The following is a 24,603-nucleotide window of genomic DNA, read 5'->3' as shown; positions in this document are numbered from 1 at the left end:
CGGCTAAAATTCCCATTTGCATGACAGTTGTTTATAGTTCTGATATATTGACAAAACCAGACATGCGACAAAAATAAAGATCCATCATCTAAATCTGTATAAATATACATCACACACCCTTTGGTGGCCCTTGGCGGTTATCTGCGCCTTGGTCAGGTTGTGGTTTATAAGACACATTCCCCATTTTTATTCTCGAAATTATCACAGACATACAAATAAAGACTTTTTTCTGTCAAAAAAGGTACTACGTCTCGGGCTGATATTGGGGTGTTGGAATGATACCCGACCCGATATTGAAAAATCCATGTAATAATCTCAATATAAACATTATCCTATAAAAATAAAAATTATCATCTATATTCAGGGCGGCACCTAGGGCGGCACTGGTGTATACATTCTACTCAAAGCTTTTTCGAGAATATAGTTTAGGTGGAGGCATTTATCACTTCTTTTTATTTGATATAATATTTTGAAACGAGCGTCACTGATGAGTCTTATGAAGACGAAACTCGCGTCTGGCGTACTCAATTATAATCCTGGGACCTTTGATAACTTTGTAAATTGAGCTAAACGTGTTGAAACAAACCCCCTTTTAATTAACTAGCAGACCGGATTGACCAGGAAGAATATTACGTAAATATAGATTACATTAAGTGAAGTTATTTTAATATATTGTATATTCTTATTGTGAACCTCGTAGGAAATAAGAAAACCTATTACGGACAGAAAAAGGTAAATTATTCTAAATATTTATTGTATATAATTATAAAAGAATACTTGATAAATAAATCTTAAAAATGTTTATTAGAAAAAATGAGAAGTATATTATGTTAATAATTTCACAACATGCCAGCACGGGATAGATTTTACAATCACCAAAGCACGGTAAACCTTCCTACAACTAAAATAAAAGTATATTTCACGTTTAACAGTATTGAAGTCATCACAAAATTTAAAACAGACTTCTTTTTTTCTTAAATATAAAAGATTGATTATGATACTATGGGAACATTGAAATATGCTGCGTAAAAAGGAAATTGTCAACGGGATGAAGTTCTTTTAAAAAGGGTTTAAACCAGTATATAAAGATAAAGTCGAAGACATCTAAGACAATATTTTGTGATTTTGAAAATAAAACTTCAACTACGACTTTGTTATTTGTAGTGTCTTAGTTTAATATCATCTGGAGAATCATCTTCGTTTTTCGTTACTAACTATTAGTGCTCTCTCTTAACACTACTCCTCAACCTTTTATTTTTCATTTATAAAAATAGAATGAAATACCAAACTGAATTCGTTTAAATCCAAGATAATTTTCAAAAAGTCTTATTAAAGACATTAGCCAAAAAATTGTCAATAACAGAAAAAGTAGAAATCTCTTTATGATAGAAGTACAAAATGAAAGAAATGTTATGTAATATAATTTCCACTGGAATACATATTACTATATGATTTCGTACTAAAGAATAATTGATATGTGTTTTACAGGAACATGTGTTATGGTATTGTTTAACATAAAGGTTATTTGAAACATTATGGTAGGGTTATCACATATACGTTGTCTACTCAGTTTCACATCAGTATTTGTTAACTTAAAGGATCCAATAATATTATAGCTTGTATATATACATATCCAAAACCTATATTCTTATGGAAGGCAACCTATAGTTTGAAGGATATAAATCAACTCTTTGAAGGATATTATTGAACTCCGAATGAAAAACAAAACGAAAAACTTTAATCAAATGGCAAAATCAAAAACTTAAACACATTATATTAGAAATCAACTGTCATATTCCTGACTTGGCACATGCATTCTTCGAAACGAAATTTTACCCTAAACTAATTTTCAAAACTATGTAAAATTTGGTGTTGACATGAATATAGATTAAATAGTTTTTACAAATTAACTGTTTGCAAAAGTATGATTTTTCTTGAAATACTAAGAAATTTCTTATCCCAGACATAGATGACCTTAGTCGTATCTGGCACAACGTTTTGAAATTTTTGGGTTCAAAATGCTCTTCAACTTTGCACCTGTTTATCTTCTGAGTATGTTGATCATAGCGTCACTGATGAATCGTATATAGACAACAATCATGTCTGGCGTTTCCAATTATATGCCTGGGACCTTTAATAACTATCTTTAAAAATATGTTAAGAGAAATCCACATCATTTGGACGATGTTGGAGCGGCATTGAACGATTTGGTGCTTTCATTGTACTTAACTATATAAATATTGTGTATTTGGATTATTTTTTCCTTTTAACTAAGAATTTCATTATTGTTTATACTGTTGAATTCTTCTTTGATGTGATAGGGACACCATCCAATTGTATTGATGTGTAAAGAATTATAAATTTACTTTTTTACTGGAACGAATACGTTAATAAAAAAAGATGAGCTGATCAAACAAAAGGAACCAAAAGTAAATCCAAATCTTGACAAGAATTCAAAGTTATGCATTAGAGTACAATACCAATTATCCTTACTTTGATACTGATTTCCTAAATAGAATAATAGAAAATAAAAAAAACCCATCCGGCATTTTATTAACAACGATACCCTTGGGCTCAAAATGTCAATCTGTATAGGTTGTTTGGTGATTGTAGGAACATTCACAGTACAAATATGATCGCCCTGTTTGTCCCATTATGCTATTGATATACCATAATGTTTTGTGTCATTCCATGACTATGTGTCATTTTATGACTACACAAGAATGAATAAAAAAATGAAACAACATTTAGTTCATTTAACATTTGCGTTAGAGCCTAACGGTTACAAAGAAAAGCGTACTATTGTACAAAGTAATTTCAAAATCAAAAATGGGAAAACAAGTTTTCTTATCTTTTTTTTTGTTTGCGATTACTAGAGTAAATCTAAATGTCAAAACCCTATCTTTATAAGGAAGTTCATTTAAACATTTTCCGATATGATCAATATATGTTGGTTAAGAGTTTTTCGACGATAAATTTTACTAAAAACAAATACAATTTTCAAAACTGTTTCAAAATTAGCTTCAACAAAAAATTGTTAAAATAGACAACATCATGGTAAAAATGAAAATTTTCGAAAGACATGCAACAAACTGATAGAAACAATTCTGTACACTTACCACCCTAAAATACTTGCGATTAACTTCTGGTTATAGGGTAAGCAGTTCGTCCTTTACTAGTGGAATTTATTATTTATCTCATTACAAATAATATATGATGTAAAGAAAATTCCTCACCCGGAGGCGTGCTTCAGCTGGCCCCTAAACAAAACTGCAAACTAGTTCAGTAATAATTGACGTCATACTAAACTCCGAAATATATAAATGAATTAAAATTAAAAAAAAACCCAACCCAAACATACAAGACTAACAAAGGCCAAAGGCTCCTTACTTTGGAAAGGCACAAACACGTTAACGGGCTGATCAAGACAAATTGAACCAACAGTTAAGATCCTCAATGCTCTTCAACTTTGTATTTGTTTGGTTTATAACTATTTTGTTATGAGCGTCACTGATGAGTCTTATGTAGACGAAACGCGCGTCTGGCGTACTAAATTATAATTCTGGTACCTTTGATAACTAATTAAGCCAAACCTTGGAAAGCTTTCAAAGCAATGCTTACTAGGGATACAATTCTAATCAGTTTAGTTTTTTACTTATTTCCAAAAACAGTTATTATAAAAACCAGATTTAAACCCTTATTTTCATCTTATTGCGATATTCCCGGGACAATATGTCAACCTGTAGACGTATCTACTCAGTGATGGTAGTGAAATTAACGAAACCAATTATACCGTTATGTTTTTAACATGATATGATGCACATGTACAATATTATTGAGAGAACATATTTTTATTGTGTAATTTCTAAAAATACACAAGACTGAATAAAAAGATAAAATTAAAATCAACATCAATGAGTTAATTTATTAACGTTTTCGGATTAATAGATTATTTGGCTGAGAGCCTGATATTAACAAAGAAAACGTATAAATAGAAAAAGTCATTTCAAATTAAAAAAAAAAAAATGGGAAAACCAGTTTTCTTTTCTACTTTTTGTTTGCGTTTACTATGTATAACTTTGAAAGAACTCATTGAGCTATGATAATCGTAAATTCTGTTCAGCTATTCAAACAAGACAAGGCATGACAGACGATGCAAATTTTATATTCATGAATAAATTTTTGAACCTGTTCATATTAATATTGACCTATTCGTCTTGTTTAAAAATAATTTAAAGCGAAACGTTTGTGTAAATTTCGTAACAAGGGCAAAAACCAAAAATCGATATTTTTTTGATTGATTTTCTGAGGATTTTCTGATGACTCAAAAATATTTAAGAAACAATTGATGTAAGCTATACTTTATTGTAGTTTTAACATGGGTAGGCATTATATTCGTGATTATTTTTGCCCGAGCGATAGTGATTCTGATTAGGACAATTAAGGTAATTTCTATGTCTGATGTGTATAAGGGTAAAGCGATTGTGTAGGCTCTTCTATGAAACTCCTATTTTTGTTTGTAATGATGCAAACGGCTGGCACTGTGATTTTTCAGAGAGAGGAGTTTTTGAACAGCCAGCATGAACGGTTGTCGTATCTAGGTTAATTTCGGAATGCAACACATTACGGTCATAATAAATGAATAATTAACAACATGTGCATCATTGAAGAGTTTGGAAGTGTTATAAGTTTATGAAATATATTAAATGCATTTCGATTTGATAAAATTCATTATTCTACAGTAGTCAAAGGAGGGGCGAAAGATACTAAAGGGACAGTCAAACTCTTCAATCTAAATAAACTGACAACGCCATGGCTAAAAATAAAGACAAACAGAAAAATAATAGAACACATGACACAACATAAAAAATGAAATTTACAAAAGGGATGATTTCAACTTCACCATTTGGAACTCTTGGTTTAATATCTTCCTTGTGCTTGCATTCCCTATCAAGAAAATCATGATAGGGAATGCAAGCACGGGAATATCTTATCGATTGGGAGATATATACCCCGTATGCAGGTGCTACTGGAATGTTGCTAATTAGAAATGGACAGTTCACAATTGGAGAGCTGAAATCATCTCTTTTGTCGTAAAGTTTTGTTTTCAACCGACCCTTATTGTCAACTTCTAGATGTAAGTAAAGATATGAGGCCGACTTTACTGTATCTGTAGTATCCTTTATCTCTAGTTCAATGGGATATATGTGCCCACATAGTCACTAAATTTTGAATTATTTAGTGAAAGAAAATCATCTATATAGCGGAAAGTAGACAGGATATTGCTAACTTCTTATCTTTCTTACTCAGAAGTTCCTGCATGAAGTCAGTCTCATAATAATAAAGAAACAAGTCGGCAAGTAGGGTGGCAGAGTTTGTTCCCATTGGAATGCAGACAGTCTGTTGAAAACACGTCCTCGGAACGTAACAACTATGTTTTCAATCAAGAAATCAAGCATCTTGATAATATCAGTTTCAGAGAATTTTTTGTTTGAATCAGAGTGATCCTTTACAAAGTAGGATTAATCCCTCCCTAAGACAAGATACTTGTATCTTCGTTGACCATTCTTTTTTATGAAGCAAAGCAATACCAACTTTTTCAATTTGTCTTTTAGTTTGGAATGTGGAATACTTGTGTAAAGAGTAGAACAGTAAAATGTTTAATACTGTTACAAGATGAAAGAGAGTTAGATGATTGTATGTACGCCACCTCTAGAATAAACAGTTTCGCAATAACTTTGAAGCCCGTCTTTGATTACTGATAAAATAGATGTTGATAATTAAGAAAGAGGTTTCGTGGAGCACTTGGAAGCCCCAGCATTATACCGTTATTTGTAAGTACACTTATGTAGTTTAGGTATCAAATACAGTGATGGAAGAAACACTTCTTTATCTTTAGTTGAAATTTCAAAGGAACATAGAACAGACCTATGATTATCCGGGATTTCTTCTTTGGTAAGTGTCGTGAGGGTATATGTTGAGTTTCCAATGAATTTTTAATACCTAATTCGTTTATCAAGCAGTTGGTGTAATAAGTTTTACACACAAAAACGATGTTGTTTGGGGCTTTGTCTGCGGGGACAATAACATATTTGTCATGGAGGTAAGAGAGATGTTTTGCAACATTTGGGTCTTTAAAGATTGACGTTGCATGGACATTGATAGACCCATTCAGTTTCTAAATTCTGATTTGTATCAACGATCTCACTGCCTTAATCCATTCAGAAAGAGTGTCTACGTCTTCCTTGTCGCGCTTAGCCCATTGCCTGGCATAATGTAATCCTCGACTTAACACGTCAAGATTTTAAAGTTGTATTTCCAATTGATGGATTTAGCTCACGATATTTCGGACCTTTCGATAACACATTTCGTAGAGAAGTGTTATTAACAATGTTGAGGTCACCGGTAATAACGTGGCCAGCAGGATTATATGTGAATTGGGAACTAGCACATGTCAAGTGCAATCAATATCGAGATCCTGCAAAACGTGTTTGTAATTAAGATTTTTAGTTGCAGTAGGTTTGGTATAGGTATACGAAATGATTGGTACATACTGGTCTTTGAAAAAAGGAGGTATTTTCGATTGAACTAATTTATGATGAAGAATATTGTTGACGCCATCGAGACCTTTGTTGGCAAAGGAAAGATTGAGGAAAGGTCTGTTCTCTTTTTAATCTTTTTCAATGCGGACTGGCTTTAAAAGTCTGTGAATTGCAATATCCGAAATTATAGAGGGGTTTTAACAGTGGATTCCAAACATACATTGAACAGAGAATGAATTTTTGAAAGGGGTAACGAATAAAGTTTCGTGCGATTGTTATGAATACCTAACGGATTTTGTATAAACGGCAGCAAGTCATTAATAGAGACATCATACAGAGAAGGTGATGTATAATGACGATGACCATGACTGCGTCTACGTCGAGGAGTAGAAGGACTAGATAGAATACCTATACCATCAATTTTGTCATTGCAACCATAAGGGATAGCAGTTCGCAATTGTCTAATCCAGTAGTCCTCTTTTTGTCTACGGAGAGTCGTTGAAAGATTAGGATTGTTAGAGCTATGGTATATCTTTTCGATAATGCGAACTGTCACAGAAACGATGGAATGATCGGGCTGATTGAAATGCTGGTATATAATGTCGTTAGCATTGAGGTTAATGTCTGATCTATGACTGCACATACGTTTGTTCATACGTACGTCATATTAGAGATTTCCAATAAAATGACATACGTACCTAACTCGACGTACGCACGTAACGGGACCGGTTATTGCTAACCAATTAATTTTGTTAAATGCGTTACTCAATTTTTAACTAAGTATTCCTAAACTATTAAACCCATTCAAAATAAATTTTATCATTATTAAATATTTCTAAGATGATGAAAAACGAAAGAAATAATGATTTTTATATATCACGTGATTATTGAGATTCCCGCCTAAACGTTACTGTCATAAGACCACGTATACATACGTATCTTTACCTATCATACGATTCATTGGAGTTGTCTTTCATGGTTTTGATAATGAATTTGATTTTCAGATATTATTGCAAATTTTAATGAACCTATTATTTGATTTTGTTTGTCGTTATCAGATAGGCTCTTATCTTCGATTTTTAATGTTTTATAATATTTCATTTCCGTGGGTAATAATTTATATAGATTTTGTCGTAATTTCAAAAAAATGAACTCAAAATGTTAATCAGAACGTGTCTCAGTTAAAGTTGAAAATTGGGAATGCATCATACTTTATTAAGTATCATTTCAAACGTTCTCTTCTTCTCTTAATCTCCTCATTAGTCCAAATATAAATTTAACAGGGAAAGCGTACGTAAACGGGAAGTGAATATTTGAAAAAAAACAACATTACAGGTCTTGTACTTCCTCAAATTTTAGTAGTTGACATATAGTTTTCTTTCAAATGAAAGTCAACGAACATTAAAAAAGGAAAATTGTAGTTGATAATAATGTGTGTAAATGAATGTGTAAGTTAGAAGGTGTACTTGATTATCAATTGATGACTAATAACCTGCATTGACCACTGTGGAATAGTTACTATCAACTTATTATAGTAATTGGCTAAAAATATCCTGTTCCCGAGTATTTCTAATTAAAAGTGGATGAGAATGTCAATTTACATAGTTGTTACATTTTTGAGACAACTATAATGTCACTTCAGTCTTTACGGGAATTTTCTTTTACTCGCATGTTTCCAATTAGAAGTAGATTCTAAAGCTATCGCATATATTGATTGAATTAGCGAAAATTTTAAGTTTCAACTTTTGTCTCGCTTTGGAGGTATTTATATATTTAAAAGTGACAACTATGCGACAGATCCAAAGACAGGATCACTAGTGAAGGTTTTACACGACTGGAAAAAAACATTTTATATACATAATTATATACTTGTATATTAATTGGATTGACTGGTAACAGGCTAGCCTGGAATACAAATTGAATTATTCTGTTGGACCCCCTGATCGAATGACTTTAAGAAAGTATTTTTTCGGCTTCTCCACCAAGCATGATGCATTCACGAGCAAGAGCAGGTATTGGTTTACTCGTAGAAAGTGTTTCTGTATAGTGGTTACGCTCTTAGGTTAGCTAGCACAGGAAAATGCGTCTCTTAATTGTCGGGTATATTTAAAAAGGTATATGTATTTATCATTATAATTAATTTTCATCATCCTCAATATATATGTAATATTTGTCGCTGGATATAAGACATACATCAGTATCATTATCATCATAAGTGCTATAGCTTGAGGCATAATCTTCGTCGTAAGTATAACGTGAGGTTTAATTCTTATTTTCTATTTCAGGCAGTTTATGTCGAGAACTTATTTTACGCATGCATATCTATGATACATAGTTTTTTTTATAAATATCCAAATTATAGCCAATGGAGATCATAGAAGTATGTTTATCAAATGATCATGATCACAATAAAACAGATAGAAAGGGATTGACTCGTGAGACTGAAACGAAGCATAAAAACAGCTAGCCATTTCTAGTATTTCCAAATAAGCTCCATGTACCGAAATGATGGTATACACAGCTGCTGAACACTATCTTTAAAACAACTACAACTAATATATTAAGAATAATTATCCCGTTTATATATTTTTTTCGTACTGTTACACCATTGTCCTAGTACGGATGTGACTGTCCCAAGTCAAAAGCTTTTAATTCAGTGCTTATCGTTTGTTGGTGTGTTTTCGTTGAGTTTTTTTACATTAATTTGGCTATTAGTTTTTGTTGTTTTACATTTGTCATTTTGGAGCCTCTTATAGCTGACTATGCGGTATAATCTTTGCTAATTGTTGAAACCCCTTCGTTGGACTATAGTTGTTAAAATTTCTGTGTCATTTGTTCTCTTTTGAAGAGTTGTCTCTTTGAAAATTATACTACACCTTGATTTTTGTATATATCACAAATTAAGAATAAAAAAAAATTAGACAGTCTAGAAAAGCGAGACCTTTTGTCATGTCAAAAGTACAGATTATCTGTAGGACCATTAGTGGTCATACTTATATAGCAGATTAATGTAGTGCCCATGTGTCCATTGTATTACACGTCAGTATCACATTTCTATATTCAGTGAGCTACTAAATCACGGGGGGAAATCCAATTCAGTTTGTAGTCTTAAATTTTTAAATCACATGCGAGATGCCTAATGTTCAGACATTGTTGTTTTTAAAAAGTTTTTATCAAAGTCAAACGCCAATCATTTAAGGTTTTTATTTTTGTGCAATACAGTTCGTGATTATGGCCGGATCCAAGATATTTGAAAGAGGGCGTAGGTTTCGATATTTGAATGTATACTGTCGAGCGAAGCGATTCAAAAAATAATTTGGACAATTATACGCTAAAAATGATATTGTGGAAAACATGAGATTTTAAAACTTATTTAGCGATCGAAAAGGATAAGTCCTGTATCCTCGGATGCAATCTATTATAGGTTTACTTAAACAAAAACCTCGCCCCATAATTTGGTATAGGTAAAGACGAGAAAGTACTTTTGAAAAATATATCATTGATATGAATTTCTGCCACATCAAATTATCTTCGATTAAATTACATAAAAATATTATTTTGTTTTAAAAGTCGAGTACACCTTTTACATTCGGGTGTGTTGGAATTCACTTTAAACGTTAAATCTTTTTAAAACAATAAAAAGGCAACCTTCTCGCTTCGCAATTCGTTATTTTAATATTTGCATGCAAAATGTCGTCTTGGTAGTTTTTAAAATTCATAATGTGAGAAGAACTAAAATATGGGTCAAGTGTAATGACAAGAAATGATGGGTGTGTTTGATTACAAATTGCTAATTTACTTGTTTCAGTATAGTATTTGTGTCAATACAATCCTTCAAAGTTTAATGACAAAATATTTAAAGAGTAAAACAAATAGTTGGGGTTGATTTTTACTGAAGGCATATTCCAGCAACAATGCGTGTTCAAAGAACAAAACATACATGCAGTGTATGCTCCCCTCCGTCATGCTTCAATGCAGTAGGACGAAATACGTTGAGTTAGGTCGGTTATGTCGAGTAAAGTTATTTTATTGGAAATCTCTATTAGAATTGTTGGTGTTTAACGACAAAAAGTCTCATCAAAGACGCTCAAATCAAAAGAGTGTTATAAAAATATTTCTTATATTTCCGTTCTGATACAATTCCACGCGAGAAACTAGCTGATTCAAACACGTTACTCTCCTGGTGAGCAATAAAAACTGATATATACCATTTATGCATTATGTTGATTATTAAGCCAAACAATATAAGGTCTGCAAATTATATATCTACATATGTTTTTTTTTTATTTTAGATTAATTGCAGATTATGAGGAAGACGTTTGGTATAGTCCCTGTCGTCTCTGCTTTCATAAGTTTATTTACATATAGTTATGCCGAGTTAGTATTAGTTTATTTCTATAGGTGCAAATCAGCAATGCTAGCTATAAACTTGAAGTCTGAATCTAAAGCGTTTGCAAACATTATTATAGTCACGATGTATGCAATAGTGACATGCTGATGAAAAGTACAAATATTTTATCATAACGCTCACAATCTTACTCCATTATATTACATAAAACTAAGCCCGTCTTGTATTCAAAGGACTGTAATTTGAACTTAAAAATGGTGGTGGTATTTGTTCCATATTGTAGAAACACTATTCTTAAAAGTATTCCATAGACACTCTGACAATGAAATGCATTATTCTATAATATAGTAGGAAATTATAAATATTAATAGCACCGTTTTTAATTTTTGTAAAAGAAATATTCGATGATTTTAGTCATGAGTAAGAATTTCACAACTCACCACCATATCTTTATCCTTTTAATCATTTAAGGAATGACAATGATATTTTTTCTGCTTATGAAGAAATAACATAAAAAATTTGATGCACACTGAATAACGCGCGTAGCGGGTTATTTAACAGTGTGCACCACATTTTTTATGTTATTTCGAAGAAACAGAAAAAATATTACAGTCATTTGTTATAATTCAATTCTAAATTCTATTTTAAACCGTAGAAAACCATGAAAAAACGTTGATGACGTCACGGTCACATGACTGAATTACGTCTATGGGCCCATAACAAAATAACGACAGTCAATCAAAAGACGCGTTACATCGAAAATTCAAATTATTAGTATATGTAAAAGAATGATACCACTGCTCTTTATGATGAAGAAAGGGATAATCATTCTTTTTACAGCTATGAATATTGTAAAGAACATAAATATGACCTCTAGATTGTGTTGATTCAAGAATTGATTACATGGAAAGAGCATTGATATAATGTATGTTTTATTTATAGATTATCGTTCGTCATCTCAAAGAGATTGATTTTCTCGCTTGAGCCGGTACGATTTAAGATGAGATGACCAATAATAATCCGAGAATCGCTATTTTACCCATTACCTATTTTTGCTTCGCATTACGGTGCGGAGCTATTAGTTTAGTCGAAATACACGCCATCTTGAATACATACCTTATCACTTACAGATTCTGATTGGTTGCATTATAATGAGGCTGATATACAGCTATTGGCTTACATGAGATAAAGAACTAAAGACTTTTCTGGTCCAGGATAAGACATTAAATGCCGGAAAATTAACTAAGTTCCGATCACCGTCGTTAATTCATGTTCGTTTTATTATGCCACGGCATATTTTTAACAGATAAATTCAATATTAAAATATCAATTATAAATACGCATTTCATTGCTTTGTTATTCTGCAATTTGCACGATTTTCTTTGATAAACAAAAATGCATTATCTGTATTTTATATCTTCTTACAATATAGACACATCTCTAAAAAGGCATACCTCAAGAGTCGTGTCTAAATGTATTGTTGTTTTAATTTTCAACAAGAATTTTGTGTTTTAAAAGCATGGGTGTATAACGCACACTCTTAAAATACGTCCAATTTATATCAATCAATATCTAAAAATACCACATTTCCAATAATATTAAACAACCACATGCACAAACCTAACCTTAAATTAGGTTACTGCAATTTTTCATGTCACCATATTTTTCATCTTGCCGTGTTTGTAACAATAGATTGAAATATTTATATCTTTCATTTATTTCTTTCAGAATCCGCGTATGTAGTCATTATTACCATTTCCAGAACACAGTCTCTTACGACTGTGGCATTTGGGGAACAAGCAGTTGCACTAGATATTTGGGGTTCGTGTTCTTTATTCTTTAGTTTTCTATGTTGTATCATGTGTACTATTATTTGTCTGTTTGTCCATTTAATTTTCAGCTATGGTTCACACTAAGTGAAATTCGCATTTGTTGCCATTAATTTGAGTTAAATTTGGCACCAAATATTACCAATATAAATTGATTTGCAAGTAGATTCAATACTTTTTTTCAAAGACTTATAAAGATTGGCATGCACTCTAATATTACAAAACCAATACATGACTAGGATGTTTTTAAAGCTTCGATACAAAGTAAAATAAAAAAAAATAAAAATTCCAAGGGAAAACTCAAAACGAAAAGTCCTTTATCAAATGACAAAACCATCGATGTGCACTGTAAGGACCCTATCAGAAATAAGCTTTCATTGATTATCATTGAAAGTTTATCAAGGAGTGATTTTTTTGCGTCAGACCACCATTTTAATTTATAATACATGAAAAAACGTCTCTGACCAAAAATATTGCTTTGATGTCATTAATTATCTAAACTAACCAGCACATTTGCAAATATGAAAATATAGTGAAAATATGAAAAATAAGAAGATGTCTTTTGATTGTAAATAAGACAACTCTCAATTCTTGACAAGTTATTACATGAAACAGAAAATAAATAGTTATAGGTCCCGTACGACCTTTAACATTGAGTGAAACCTATACCGCATAGTCAGCAATAAAAGGACGAGAACTTACAAATGTACAATAATTCAAACGAAACAACTAATGGATTGATTCATCATCGACATGTACAAAATACTATGATATACAGCAACAAACAAGTACCACTGAAGTACAGACTACTGACTTAGGATATGCATATACATATTGTAGCGGGGGTTTAACATGTAAACGGGCACACAACCCTTCCAATAACCTTGGACAATGGTGTTACAGTACAATTAATGCACAAACTGTAGCAATTAGTTGAAAAGGGATTAACTCATCAGATCGATAGAAAGCAAAAAACAAGTAACAAATAGACAATGTGGACGTGGCCGAGTACTTACACCTCACCACATTAAGTAGAAACTAGGTACATTTCTTAGAGTACTCACAGTTACTTGCAGCTAGTTCAAAGCCATCAACTACAACTGTATCAATCAGTACACATCCAACATCCAATAGGTCTAGTGTAAATGAGTCATTTACAGTCAGAAAAAAACAACCGAAATATGACCTTGTGCAATGCCAAGATTATACCACTTTTAGCTAGTACTTATTTGATCATGAGTTTGAATTACAAAAATATGATTTTTAAATGCGCTCTGTAGTAAACTCATTCAATATATCTAGAAAAACCAGGATGTTCTAGTAGAAGTTGTCTACAAACTATCGTGTTTCATTACAAGACTCAAAACATTGGTTGCAAATTTGCACAAAGAAAGATGATACATGTACAATTCATGATATTTCTAGTTTTTACGATGTTTAACTTAAGGTAAAAAAAAGTTTGAAAGCTGTTTTAATAGACAAAAAATTGTTGAATAGAAAGGAATTTTGAATTGAAGGTCTGACACATTTAACAGTACCGTTTTTGTTTTATTTTATAATTTTCATTACACATATCTGTAAAATGTGCTTGTATATATTTGATATCGATTTCTACATGAGTTTTACCTTTTACCTTTACTTCCCACAATGATTTGATGTTGGTTAGAGATGTCCGTTTACATTTTAAAATTATTGTCAGAAAAAACCTATCACAATATCTCTATACTTTCTATAGGGATAACACGAGGCACTCAAATATATTCTCCTTAGGTTATGCGAGTTTTCTCAAATTTGACATCAGTCAACTGGTCACGGTTAAAGTTTGAAAGTAAGAAACCGTGTAGTAATACAATAATGTCTTAAGACATATAAACATAGACATACTTATTCAACATTAAACATCTACTATCTACGAACACATTCATTGATTTGAGTGTCTGACGTCAGAAAAATCAAGGGCTTCTAAGATGATTTCCGTTTTTTTTGGTGCTTTTATAAACTATTGCTGCCGTTTCGTAGGTTTTTTGTTTGCCATCATATTTTTCGTTGTATCATACGTTTTGATTGTCCCTTTTGTATATTCTCCCTCTTATTCATGCTTTCATTATCTCATTTAAAGTTATAGTTCGCGGTTTTCCATATACTGCTGCACAGGATATCAGCACTATCCGAATTGTTATCGTAAGTATCAATAAAATAGTCAAATAAAGGCAATATTAGTATACTGCTATTCAATAGTCATAAATCGATGTAACTGAAACAAATCCGGGTCATAAACCATACATGGAAGAAACAAACCACTGAACTGTACAAAAACAAACGCTTCACACATAGAAACGGACTATGTGATAAGTTAACAACTGCCATTTTCCTGATTTAGTTTAGGATATTTTAAGAAAAAATGGTAGACTGAACCTGGTTTTATGGCTAGCCAAACCTCCTGTTTATATTGTCTTATATGGCATAGTTAAAACAATACAGAATAAAATAAATGCTAAAACATTCAGAACAGAGAAATACATAAATGAATAATATAATTGTACATTTCAACATGCAAACCACAGTTTTTTTTCAGGGTTTTTCTAAAGTTTGGTTCAGTTTTATTCGTCAACATATGTGGATGTATATTGTCACTTCTACTAAATAATGAATTTATCAAAAACCTTTCATAAAATTTCTGTATGAAAATGTACAAAATAGGACAATATTTTTTTACGCCATTATATCATAAGACATTCATAGTTCAACGGAAACGACGACGACGACGACGACGACGACGACGACGACGACGACGACGACGACGGAAGAAGGACGCCAAGAGATAAAAAAAAGCATCTTTTGTATAAATATTGTCTCTATTCCGAAACGACAACAACCAAAAGAGCCATGTTACACAATCGGATTTTAAAACACATGACTTTTTCAGATCTGACAACATTCTAAATAATCTTTAGGTTCTTGAAACGGTTTTCAGAACAGAAATTTAAAGTAACCCTTCGGATGTTTCTTCATGATTGTAAATTTTGATACAATTGCCATTATTCAACACGACGAAAGAAAATAAATTAAGCAATATTTGTTTATTGATAGCTGTATGTTATGGAAAAACAATACTAAATGATGCCTGTAATGAACAGTATTACTCAGATGTTATTGTATATAGAGGAGGTGAAACAAAAGATCGTGGAGGTGGAAATTGTTCTTCACCAGAGAATTGTACAAACTGTGCAGATGGTTTTTATAGCGGCAGTGGACGTTGTTTAAGTAAGAAGTATTTTTTTATACAATTTAAAACTATATTCCCCATTTCCATTCTTAATTTTAGATCTAAAAGTGAACGTTTGCATTTCTTTGCAGCTGTCAATACTTACTCTTCAACCGTTTTTGATAGTATATATTTATATGGATAGTGATGATTTACCCATATTTCTAATCTGCATTAACTGAAGTTCCCATTTTTTCATAGGCAAAAACACTTATTTTCACTATTCATTTAAAATTTTAATGAGTTAATATTTTGTAGAGTTAGTCAAAAATAGATGTATTTTCTATAGTAGCAAATTCATTTCCTATAATGAATCATCAGGTATAGATGTATCTATGAAGAGGCCAATACTATTGCTGATTATCGTACTATTCGATGTATATTCTACAACAAAACCATATGACGATGTCACAATATCAAGACAACGAAAGGATTCAAATGTTTGTGTTAATGTATTACAAGCGAAACCAATAAGTTGATTTTTATTTTTTCTACATATTATATTAAAGTCTAATTTACTTTTTGATCAGTATGTCCATCTATTCCAAACTGTAACCACAGAAGATGTACATCACCAAGTGACAACTATTGTGAGTACTGTCAGTATGAGATTAAAGACAAGCCTTTCTGGCGGGGATATACAAGGCATTTTGATGGAGAGATGAAAAAGTGTAAAAGTAAGTTCAAATGCATTTATGCAGAGATGAGGTTCGGCATTGATGGCAATGATTCTTTTTCCGTTTCTAATTTTCTCGAAATGTTTGTCTCATATACGTACAACTCATGCTCTTATACTATCAAAAGGTGACCAGTTTTATCATACTCTTATTTCGGAAAACCCCCAAAATGATTTTTCATTTGTTTTTCATAAAAAAAAGAGTAAAAAACAGTGACTGCGATTATCAGCGAGTACTTTATTTTAGTTAAAACTTGGTTTTTATATTTGATTGTATGTTTGACAATATCTTAAGTGTGCGATCGCTGCAATTGGGCAGATTATTTTTTCACGTCATGTATATATACCTAGACTGTGATAACTGTAAATGCTGATATACAAAGCTTGGATTTCACCAAGATCTTTGATTAGGCAACTACAAAATTCACTGTTGCATTTTGCACAATGAAAGTAACAACATGAGAGACGTAACCTTGTTTGAATTAAACAAGGATTCGTTTTCTGTCTGTACAAAGTCTGGAATATGAAAATTGTTTTTCATACGTTTGATGTATTTTTTCTTTTGCTTTACCGCTTGTTATCGGAATTTCGATTTTCCTTGAATTTCGGTACTTTTTTAAAAATTTACTTCGTCCTAAAATCATTAGGATTTGTTATTTTGATGAGATGGTGTAGAGACATTTAATATAACAAACTGTCAAGACAAAAATATGCATAAAATGTTAACATGGTGCTGTCTATATGTTGATATATTAATCTTTGTAATCACATTTGAATTTTTGTTAACTAGAAGCTTGTTCTTGGCGTGCTGACAGTACCAGATGCTTTCCAGGAGAGTGTACAAATGAAACAACAGAAACATGTTCGTGTACACCAGGATTCGGTGGTAATCAGTGTGATACAAGTAAGATGTTATCTCTTACAATATGGTTCAACTAAATGCAATTGACATTTTAGTAGACAATTGTTGAAAAAAATTTCAATATTATAATCTTTAGTTTCATGATTTTTCTCATGACAAAATGTATTTAATACATTACATTGTGGTTCGTCAAAAGTATACAACGCAAGATGGATGCACCAAATAGTATGTGTTACTCAATTACAGCCCATCCATTTACATCAACTTCCCATCGTTTCATTTTAGTGAAGGTTTTTTATATTTTTTAATGTACACAAAGTAAAAACCAGTAAATTAATATAAAAAAGAAGATGTGGTATGAATGCCAATGAGACAACCGTCAACAAGAGACCAAAATGACACAGAAATTAACAGCTAAAGGTCACCGTGCGACTTCAAAAATTAGCAAAGCCAATACCGCATAGTCAGCTATTAAAAGCCCCGAAATGACAATGTACTAATAAAACAATTCAAAGGAGAAAACTAACGGCCTTATTTATATACAATAATTAAGATGTTTTTATCGTATAGGTCAAATACAATTTACATATTACCATCTACCATAGTCAAATACAGCTATATGTAAGGACAATCTACCTTTGCATTATTTACAAAAACATCTGAGGTTAAGTGATTTAAGATATTTATAAATGGCTTCGACATTGTCTCTTGAAAGTTTACTACATATCAACTTTGAATTATCTTTTTTTTGGTGTTTTTTCTAAAAAAATGATTTTACATTTCACTGGTTGAGATACAAAAACATGATAAACCAAGGCGCAGTTTGACGACTGTCCCAAGTCAGAAGCCTCTGGCCTTTGTTAGTCTATATGATTTTTAAATTTAGTTTCTTGTATACATTTTTGAGTTACGTATGACGTCCATTTTCACTGAACCAATAGACATTTTGGTTTAGAAGCCAGTTAGAGAACGCCTCCGGGTGCGGAATTTCCTCGCTGTATTGAAAATCCATTGGTGATCTGTTGCTGTTTCCGCTTTTTGGTCGGTTTGGTGTGTCTTTGACACGTTCCCATTTTTTTCAATTTTATAAAATGGAGTGACACAAAAAGAACGAGTTTTTGATAACTTTTTTTTATTTATTTGATGTGCTGTACTTTTTTTTAAAGTAGAACTGCAAATCAGTTAGACATTACAGGACATACGATTTCGTTAACATTCTACCGAAGTTCTTGGTGTTTCCTAGTAAATGTTTTAAAGTGTACTGTAGTCCTCAAATCGTTTTAATAGAAGCCTTGGCTATTTTATTCTTCAGTTTAACATTTACACCTGCAGCGTTTTATATTGGAAAACGGGGTTCTGACAATATCTGAAAACATATGATACACTTTTGATATTCGTATCAATAGTCTTTAATACAGCAGATTTTTTTTCTGTTAAGAAATAAAAACAGATTCCTTATGTACTATCCTTATGATATTTTGTAGTCACAGAAGAAACAGACATCCTTTATGCGGAAATCAAGCTACATAATCCGTCCAAAGAAACAGTTACAACCCCGTTGGATCCTAGTGATACAGGACAACAACCGACCAGATTCACAAACAAGAATGACCTTAATACTGCAGAAATAGAGTTCCATGGAAAGTTTGTATCTTCTGGGACACCTCCAGTACATGACCCGAGTGGAGAAAACCACTTTGTGACTGATTTTAACTATGGTATAGTTTATGGTGAAATGAAGCTAGAATATATCATAGGTACATGTTATAATTTCTTTCAATTTGGATTAATGTTGTCATGCAGAAAATTAATCATAAATACCATGCTTGTAAAGGGAAATAACACCTGTGATTGATTAAGCAGTCGATTTACGATTCCCTGCGATATTCTCTGATTAAAATCTAATATTTCTGAAATTACGTATTCGTGTATTTTAACAACCTTAACTATTCATTGTAGGCGTTCATGATGAAGATGATCCTGTAAAAGCGTTGCGGATTAAAATATTATTTGCTTTTAATTTGAGCTAAAAAAAAAAATGGCCTATTGTAGTGAGAAGTTTAATTGGAAACAACAAGTTTGGTCCAGAATAAAGTATCGGCAAAATACGATTTTTGCTTTAACTATTTCCAGTAGTACATGAGAGTTGTTTTATAAAGTTAACATATTCAGGCGCCTGTCCCAAGTCAGGAGCATCTGGCCTTTGTTATTCTTGTATTTTTTTTATTTTAGTTTCTTGTGTACAATTTGGAAACTAGTATGGCGTTTATTATCACTGAACTAGTATATATTTGTTAAGAGGCCAGCTGAAGGACGCCTCTGGGTGCTGGAATTTCTCGCTACATTGAAGACCTGTTGATGACTTTCCACTGTTGTGTTTTTTTATATGGTCGGGTTGTTGTCTCTTTGACACATTCTTCATTTCCATTCTCAATTTTAACATATAAATGCAAAAAGTTTGATTTTTTCATAAAAGGGAAAACAGGATATTTGGTGGCAAGACGTCAATTTAGGAAATTACCTATTTTTTTTAATAATTTTTTGTAATGTTGCAAACATTTATTTAGAAAGTAACTGTAGACATTATTATCGAAACTATTTCGTGCTTTTTGTTATGTAAGATGTCATTGCAGAATTAATTAATTTGTTAAAATAACTGCAAGATTTGTTTTATACATTAACGTAATCCTATAGGTTCATCGAGTAATACCCATAATTTCAATTGTGCTGGTTCGGAGGAGGATCCAATCAAAATTAATTATATATGTTCAAGGAATCGTTTCAATAGCAGTTCTATATCATTACCAATATTTGGACATGGTGATAGGTAAGTAATCAGCATTTTTTATATGTTCGCTCAAGAAAGGACATAAATTAATGCGACAGTAGTTTGTTTACCGTTGTAAAAATCAATTCTTTTAAATCGAGTAGAAAGAGACATTTCAAGGTAACTAATAGAAATCGAGGAAAATCGCGTTAACTCCAAAAGAAGCAAGACTGGGTATGTCGATATGGAACGCGTTTCCGGCCATGCATGTATTATCCGCCACAGTGTGCACTGCACATTTATTGATTCTGTTGTATAGTTGATGAGGAATAAACAGTGTATATTTTTGCCATGTGATTATGGACTTTCCGAATTGATTTTCCTCTACGTTCAGTATGTTTGTGATTTTACTTTTTAATAATAAAGAAAATGACAAATTCCGATACATGTCGTTTATCTTAGGAATAAATAGAGATTTTCCGTCTATATTTAATATAATTGATTTAAATGAGCTCAAACATTCATTGTCAAGGCAGTCATGACGACAGCAAGGTATAATGTTAAGTTAAAGAAGAAGAACCAAAGATGAAAGACAACATAAAATTCTAGAAAAAAAGTTTGATTATAACATATGTATATAATAACCACTCTTCCTCTGAGCAATATTTCACAATGAATATTTGCAGGTTAATATTTTCCATCAAAATCAGAAATGGTGGTTATCTGACATATATCAACCGAGAATTGAATACCACAGTCAATGTTTCACTGACAGGTATAACTACAACCAGAAATTACACAGTACAATGGGATCTAAATCCTCCGTACTTTCATTGTTTCCAGTTACTTGGCACCAATTGTACAGAGACACCAATAGATATAGAAGACGTTACATATGAGGTTTGTTACTAAAAATCAATCGTCTTTCTTTATCTAAGATATCTAATTTTACGAAAAATGAATGCAAGCCAATGAATGAAAAAATAGTTGGTAACTACCTCGGAATGTTTTTGAATAAATCTTATGATTTTCATACCATTTGAAAACCGAAATTTATGTACAACTTTTCCAATCTAGGAAAAAATCAAACCAATTCAGATGCTTACATTGTCACGGAATATAAGTTCCTTCATAATATAAGTTCCAAAAGGAAAAAATATTCTAGAATATTATTTCCACAGGATTAAATATTACAGTGTATGTTCCTACAGAATAAATAGTATATAATATTTGTTCCAACAGAAATAGGTACTTTGACAGTGTTTATAACAAAGTTTCCAGTGGAACGCCTGTTAGGTGGAAGAAATATACGTTGACAACATTACTCACATATTCAAATACCTTTTATGTTACAAGGAAGTAATTATTCACATAGGCGACAATGGTAGCCTTATTTGGTCCTGCCTCTTCACTATTAAAGATCCATTGAAAAAAATTTCGAATTCTGAATTATCAACACCATTTGGTGTAATTGCAATGGTCAAACACATATGGTGCCGCAGCTTTTTTGATAGAAAAATGACATTTTTAAGGGTACTCAACGGTTCCGGAATTTTCGAAATAGTATGAATGAAGAACACCCCTTGCTTAAGTTGGCACAGAAAATGTTGCTTATCTTAGAGAGTTTTCTCTAAATTTCTCAATATTTCTACACCAATGGCCAACACCCATTTCTCACTATTTCAATTTTAATTTCGAATTACCAAGGCAAAAGAAAATAAATTTACTTCTACCTATTATCTTGGATGTAAAATCTAGGTGGCGCTAGTCATCTTTATTTACTTCCTTTTATCCATGATGTAGGTAGATAAACTATATAATTCAAATGTCTATAACGAGCCCGATACTGTAAAAATAGAATAAGAGGTACATGTAAGATAAAAGTAATTAGAAGAGTAATGACGTCAATTGAATACTTCGGACAAACTATATAAGAGACGACCATAACACAGTAAAAAAAGTAGACAGCAACTTTTCTCAACAAGTTTTGAATTATATAACACATGCATGTTGTAGTTATACAACTAACAATGAAATATCACATAAATATCAAACCATAAAATAATCATGTAATTGAAAAAAACACACAAATATTTGGTTTGCATGAAATTAAATGGTTCTTCTCAAACTGATTGTTTATGAAAGAGTCTCCAAAGTTGCAAAAAACGCACTGCAGCCAACTAGCAGAATATACATCGTGCAGTAATATTAAAAGTTTGTATGGATATGATCCAAGTAGAAGCTTTGATATAACTTAAAATAAACTACTACTATAAGGGTGTTTAACGATCTTTACTTCCCTTTAGAGACTTTAACAGTCGATAAAACATATAAAACAAATCACCAGCATTTCTAAACATTTGAACATTAGCAATACAATCATAACATTTGAATGAGAAGGTATTGAGTTAAACTTGTTAGAAAGTTAAAACCATTCATTGCGAGAATTTTCAAGGAAAGTATACAAGATTTATGGTTTCTTTTGCAGAATAGAATACAGTTTTCCTGGAAACAGTGGAATGATGATCTGGCAGATATAGATAGATATGAATATGAAGTTTATCATTTACAACCTCATGGACACGTTCTACGCGAAACAGATATACTATTTTCATCTAATCGAACACCAGACTCGAATCTAGAGGTATCATTATTTTGCTAAGATTAGCACTTTTGTATTTAACATGTAGTTGCTAAATAATTACGAGTATTGAGGTAACGTAAACGTTTGGACTCATTGAATTTCAGTCATTGTTTCAAGCTTTTAGAATAAGCAGCCATTTTAAAGATCATAAGAATCATGACTTTTTATTTTCTGCTAATATATTTAACGTTTTAAAAAAGTGTTTTTCATTGCATCCTTTTCTAAGGTCTTTCCACCGAATTTTGTTCTGATTATAATTTTTTTCCAACTAATTTTTTTTTTGCGCACTTGTTTTATAAGATGTCGCTTATATATATGGATTATGGTATCGTACAGTTTATACGCTTTTGAAAAAAAATACTGCTAAACCGAATACTTTATGTTTTAAAATATTTGACTTTTCTACACTTTATACAAGAATTCCACATTTTAAACTAAAAGACAAATTGAAAGAGTTGGCATTGCTTTATTGCATTAAAAAGAATGGCCAACGAAAATACAAGTGTCTTGTATTAGGAAGTGATAAATTCTACTTTGTAAAGGATCACTCTGATTCAAACAAAAATTTCTCTGAAACTGACATTATCATATGATTTCTTGATTGACAACATATTTGTTACGTTCGGAGGACGTGTTTTTTTTATCGGCATTCCAAAAAAAAACGAATGGTGACTCTCTTCTTGCCGACTTGTTTCTTTATTGTTATGAGGCTGACTTCACACAGAAACTTCTTATGAAGAAAGATAAGAAGTTAGCAATATCCTTTAACTCTACTTTCCGCTATGTAGATGATGTTCTTTCACTAATTAATTCAAACTTTAGTGAGTATGTCGAACGCATGTATCCTATTAAACTCGGCCTCATATTTTGACTGCGATCACACATAGTTTTGGTGGGGTTCGCGTTGTTTATTCTTCAGTTGTTGTGTCATGTGTCTGTTTGTCTGTTTGTCCTTTTCATTTTGAGCCATGGCGTTGTCAGTTTATTTTCGATTTATGAGTTTGACTGTCCCTCTGGTGTCTTTCGTCCCTCTTTTACGTTGTAAGAGTTATCTCCACTGTTTTTCTTTTGTCTACTTCTCCTTCGCATCCGTAAAAGATGACGACAAATTTATTGTACCAACATTCCTCGTTGCATCTTCAGGATAAGGGTGATCATTTGGACTGAAGCTTTCCGGAGACTCCATATGAGAGTTATTCTCCCTTATGCATATGATATAAGTGAAATGCATTTCTAACTGGTAAACTATAAGTGATATAGGCCTAGGGTTTTTTGATTTGAGGTCCTTGGTCTAACAACATGAAAAGTAGGTCACCGTCAAAGGCCAAGATCATATCTTAAATTTACTTTTGGCTTATTCTTTCTTCTTTTGTTTACACGTACAAAATTTTGACTGCATATTCTTATCAAATTGTCAGTTGAGATATGTCACAACTCAAAACAATTGGTAGAAAGGGTACGTAGACAATAAATTGGAGTTTTTGTCCCTCTTATATTAAAACGTATGCGTAAAGTGATATAACTCATAAACCATCATATTAAAGACCAAATTCTTTTGATTGAAGACCCTTGGTTTATGACCTTAAAATTCAGGTCAAGGTCATAGGTTAATTGGACGTTCTAGATTTTGACCTTTGATTCAAATTCCTATAAACACATGATAAACCCAA

At 31.8% G+C, this 24,603-nt stretch overlaps 1 protein-coding gene across 1 annotated transcript in view; it reads left to right on the top strand.

Annotated features, from left to right (window-relative positions):
* Positions 1 to 643: 643 nt before the first annotated feature.
* Positions 644 to 24,603, top strand: part of LOC139489430 (uncharacterized) — a 34,300-nt gene continuing 10,340 nt past the window's right edge. Inside the window, exons 1-11 of the mRNA XM_071275752.1 lie at positions 644 to 732; positions 10,835 to 10,919; positions 12,619 to 12,711; positions 14,839 to 14,900; positions 15,810 to 15,983; positions 16,515 to 16,661; positions 17,451 to 17,564; positions 19,007 to 19,279; positions 20,217 to 20,349; positions 20,976 to 21,189; positions 22,778 to 22,933. Coding sequence (XP_071131853.1) covers positions 10,849 to 10,919; positions 12,619 to 12,711; positions 14,839 to 14,900; positions 15,810 to 15,983; positions 16,515 to 16,661; positions 17,451 to 17,564; positions 19,007 to 19,279; positions 20,217 to 20,349; positions 20,976 to 21,189; positions 22,778 to 22,933 — 1,437 coding nt within the window. The 5' untranslated portion in view covers positions 644 to 732; positions 10,835 to 10,848. The remainder of the gene's footprint in view (positions 733 to 10,834; positions 10,920 to 12,618; positions 12,712 to 14,838; positions 14,901 to 15,809; positions 15,984 to 16,514; positions 16,662 to 17,450; positions 17,565 to 19,006; positions 19,280 to 20,216; positions 20,350 to 20,975; positions 21,190 to 22,777; positions 22,934 to 24,603) is intronic.

This window comes from Mytilus edulis, chromosome 9 (assembly GCF_963676685.1).
Source record: "Mytilus edulis chromosome 9, xbMytEdul2.2, whole genome shotgun sequence".
NCBI lineage: Eukaryota > Metazoa > Mollusca > Bivalvia > Mytilida > Mytilidae > Mytilus > Mytilus edulis.
This window is presented reverse-complemented; position numbering and strand designations above follow the sequence as displayed.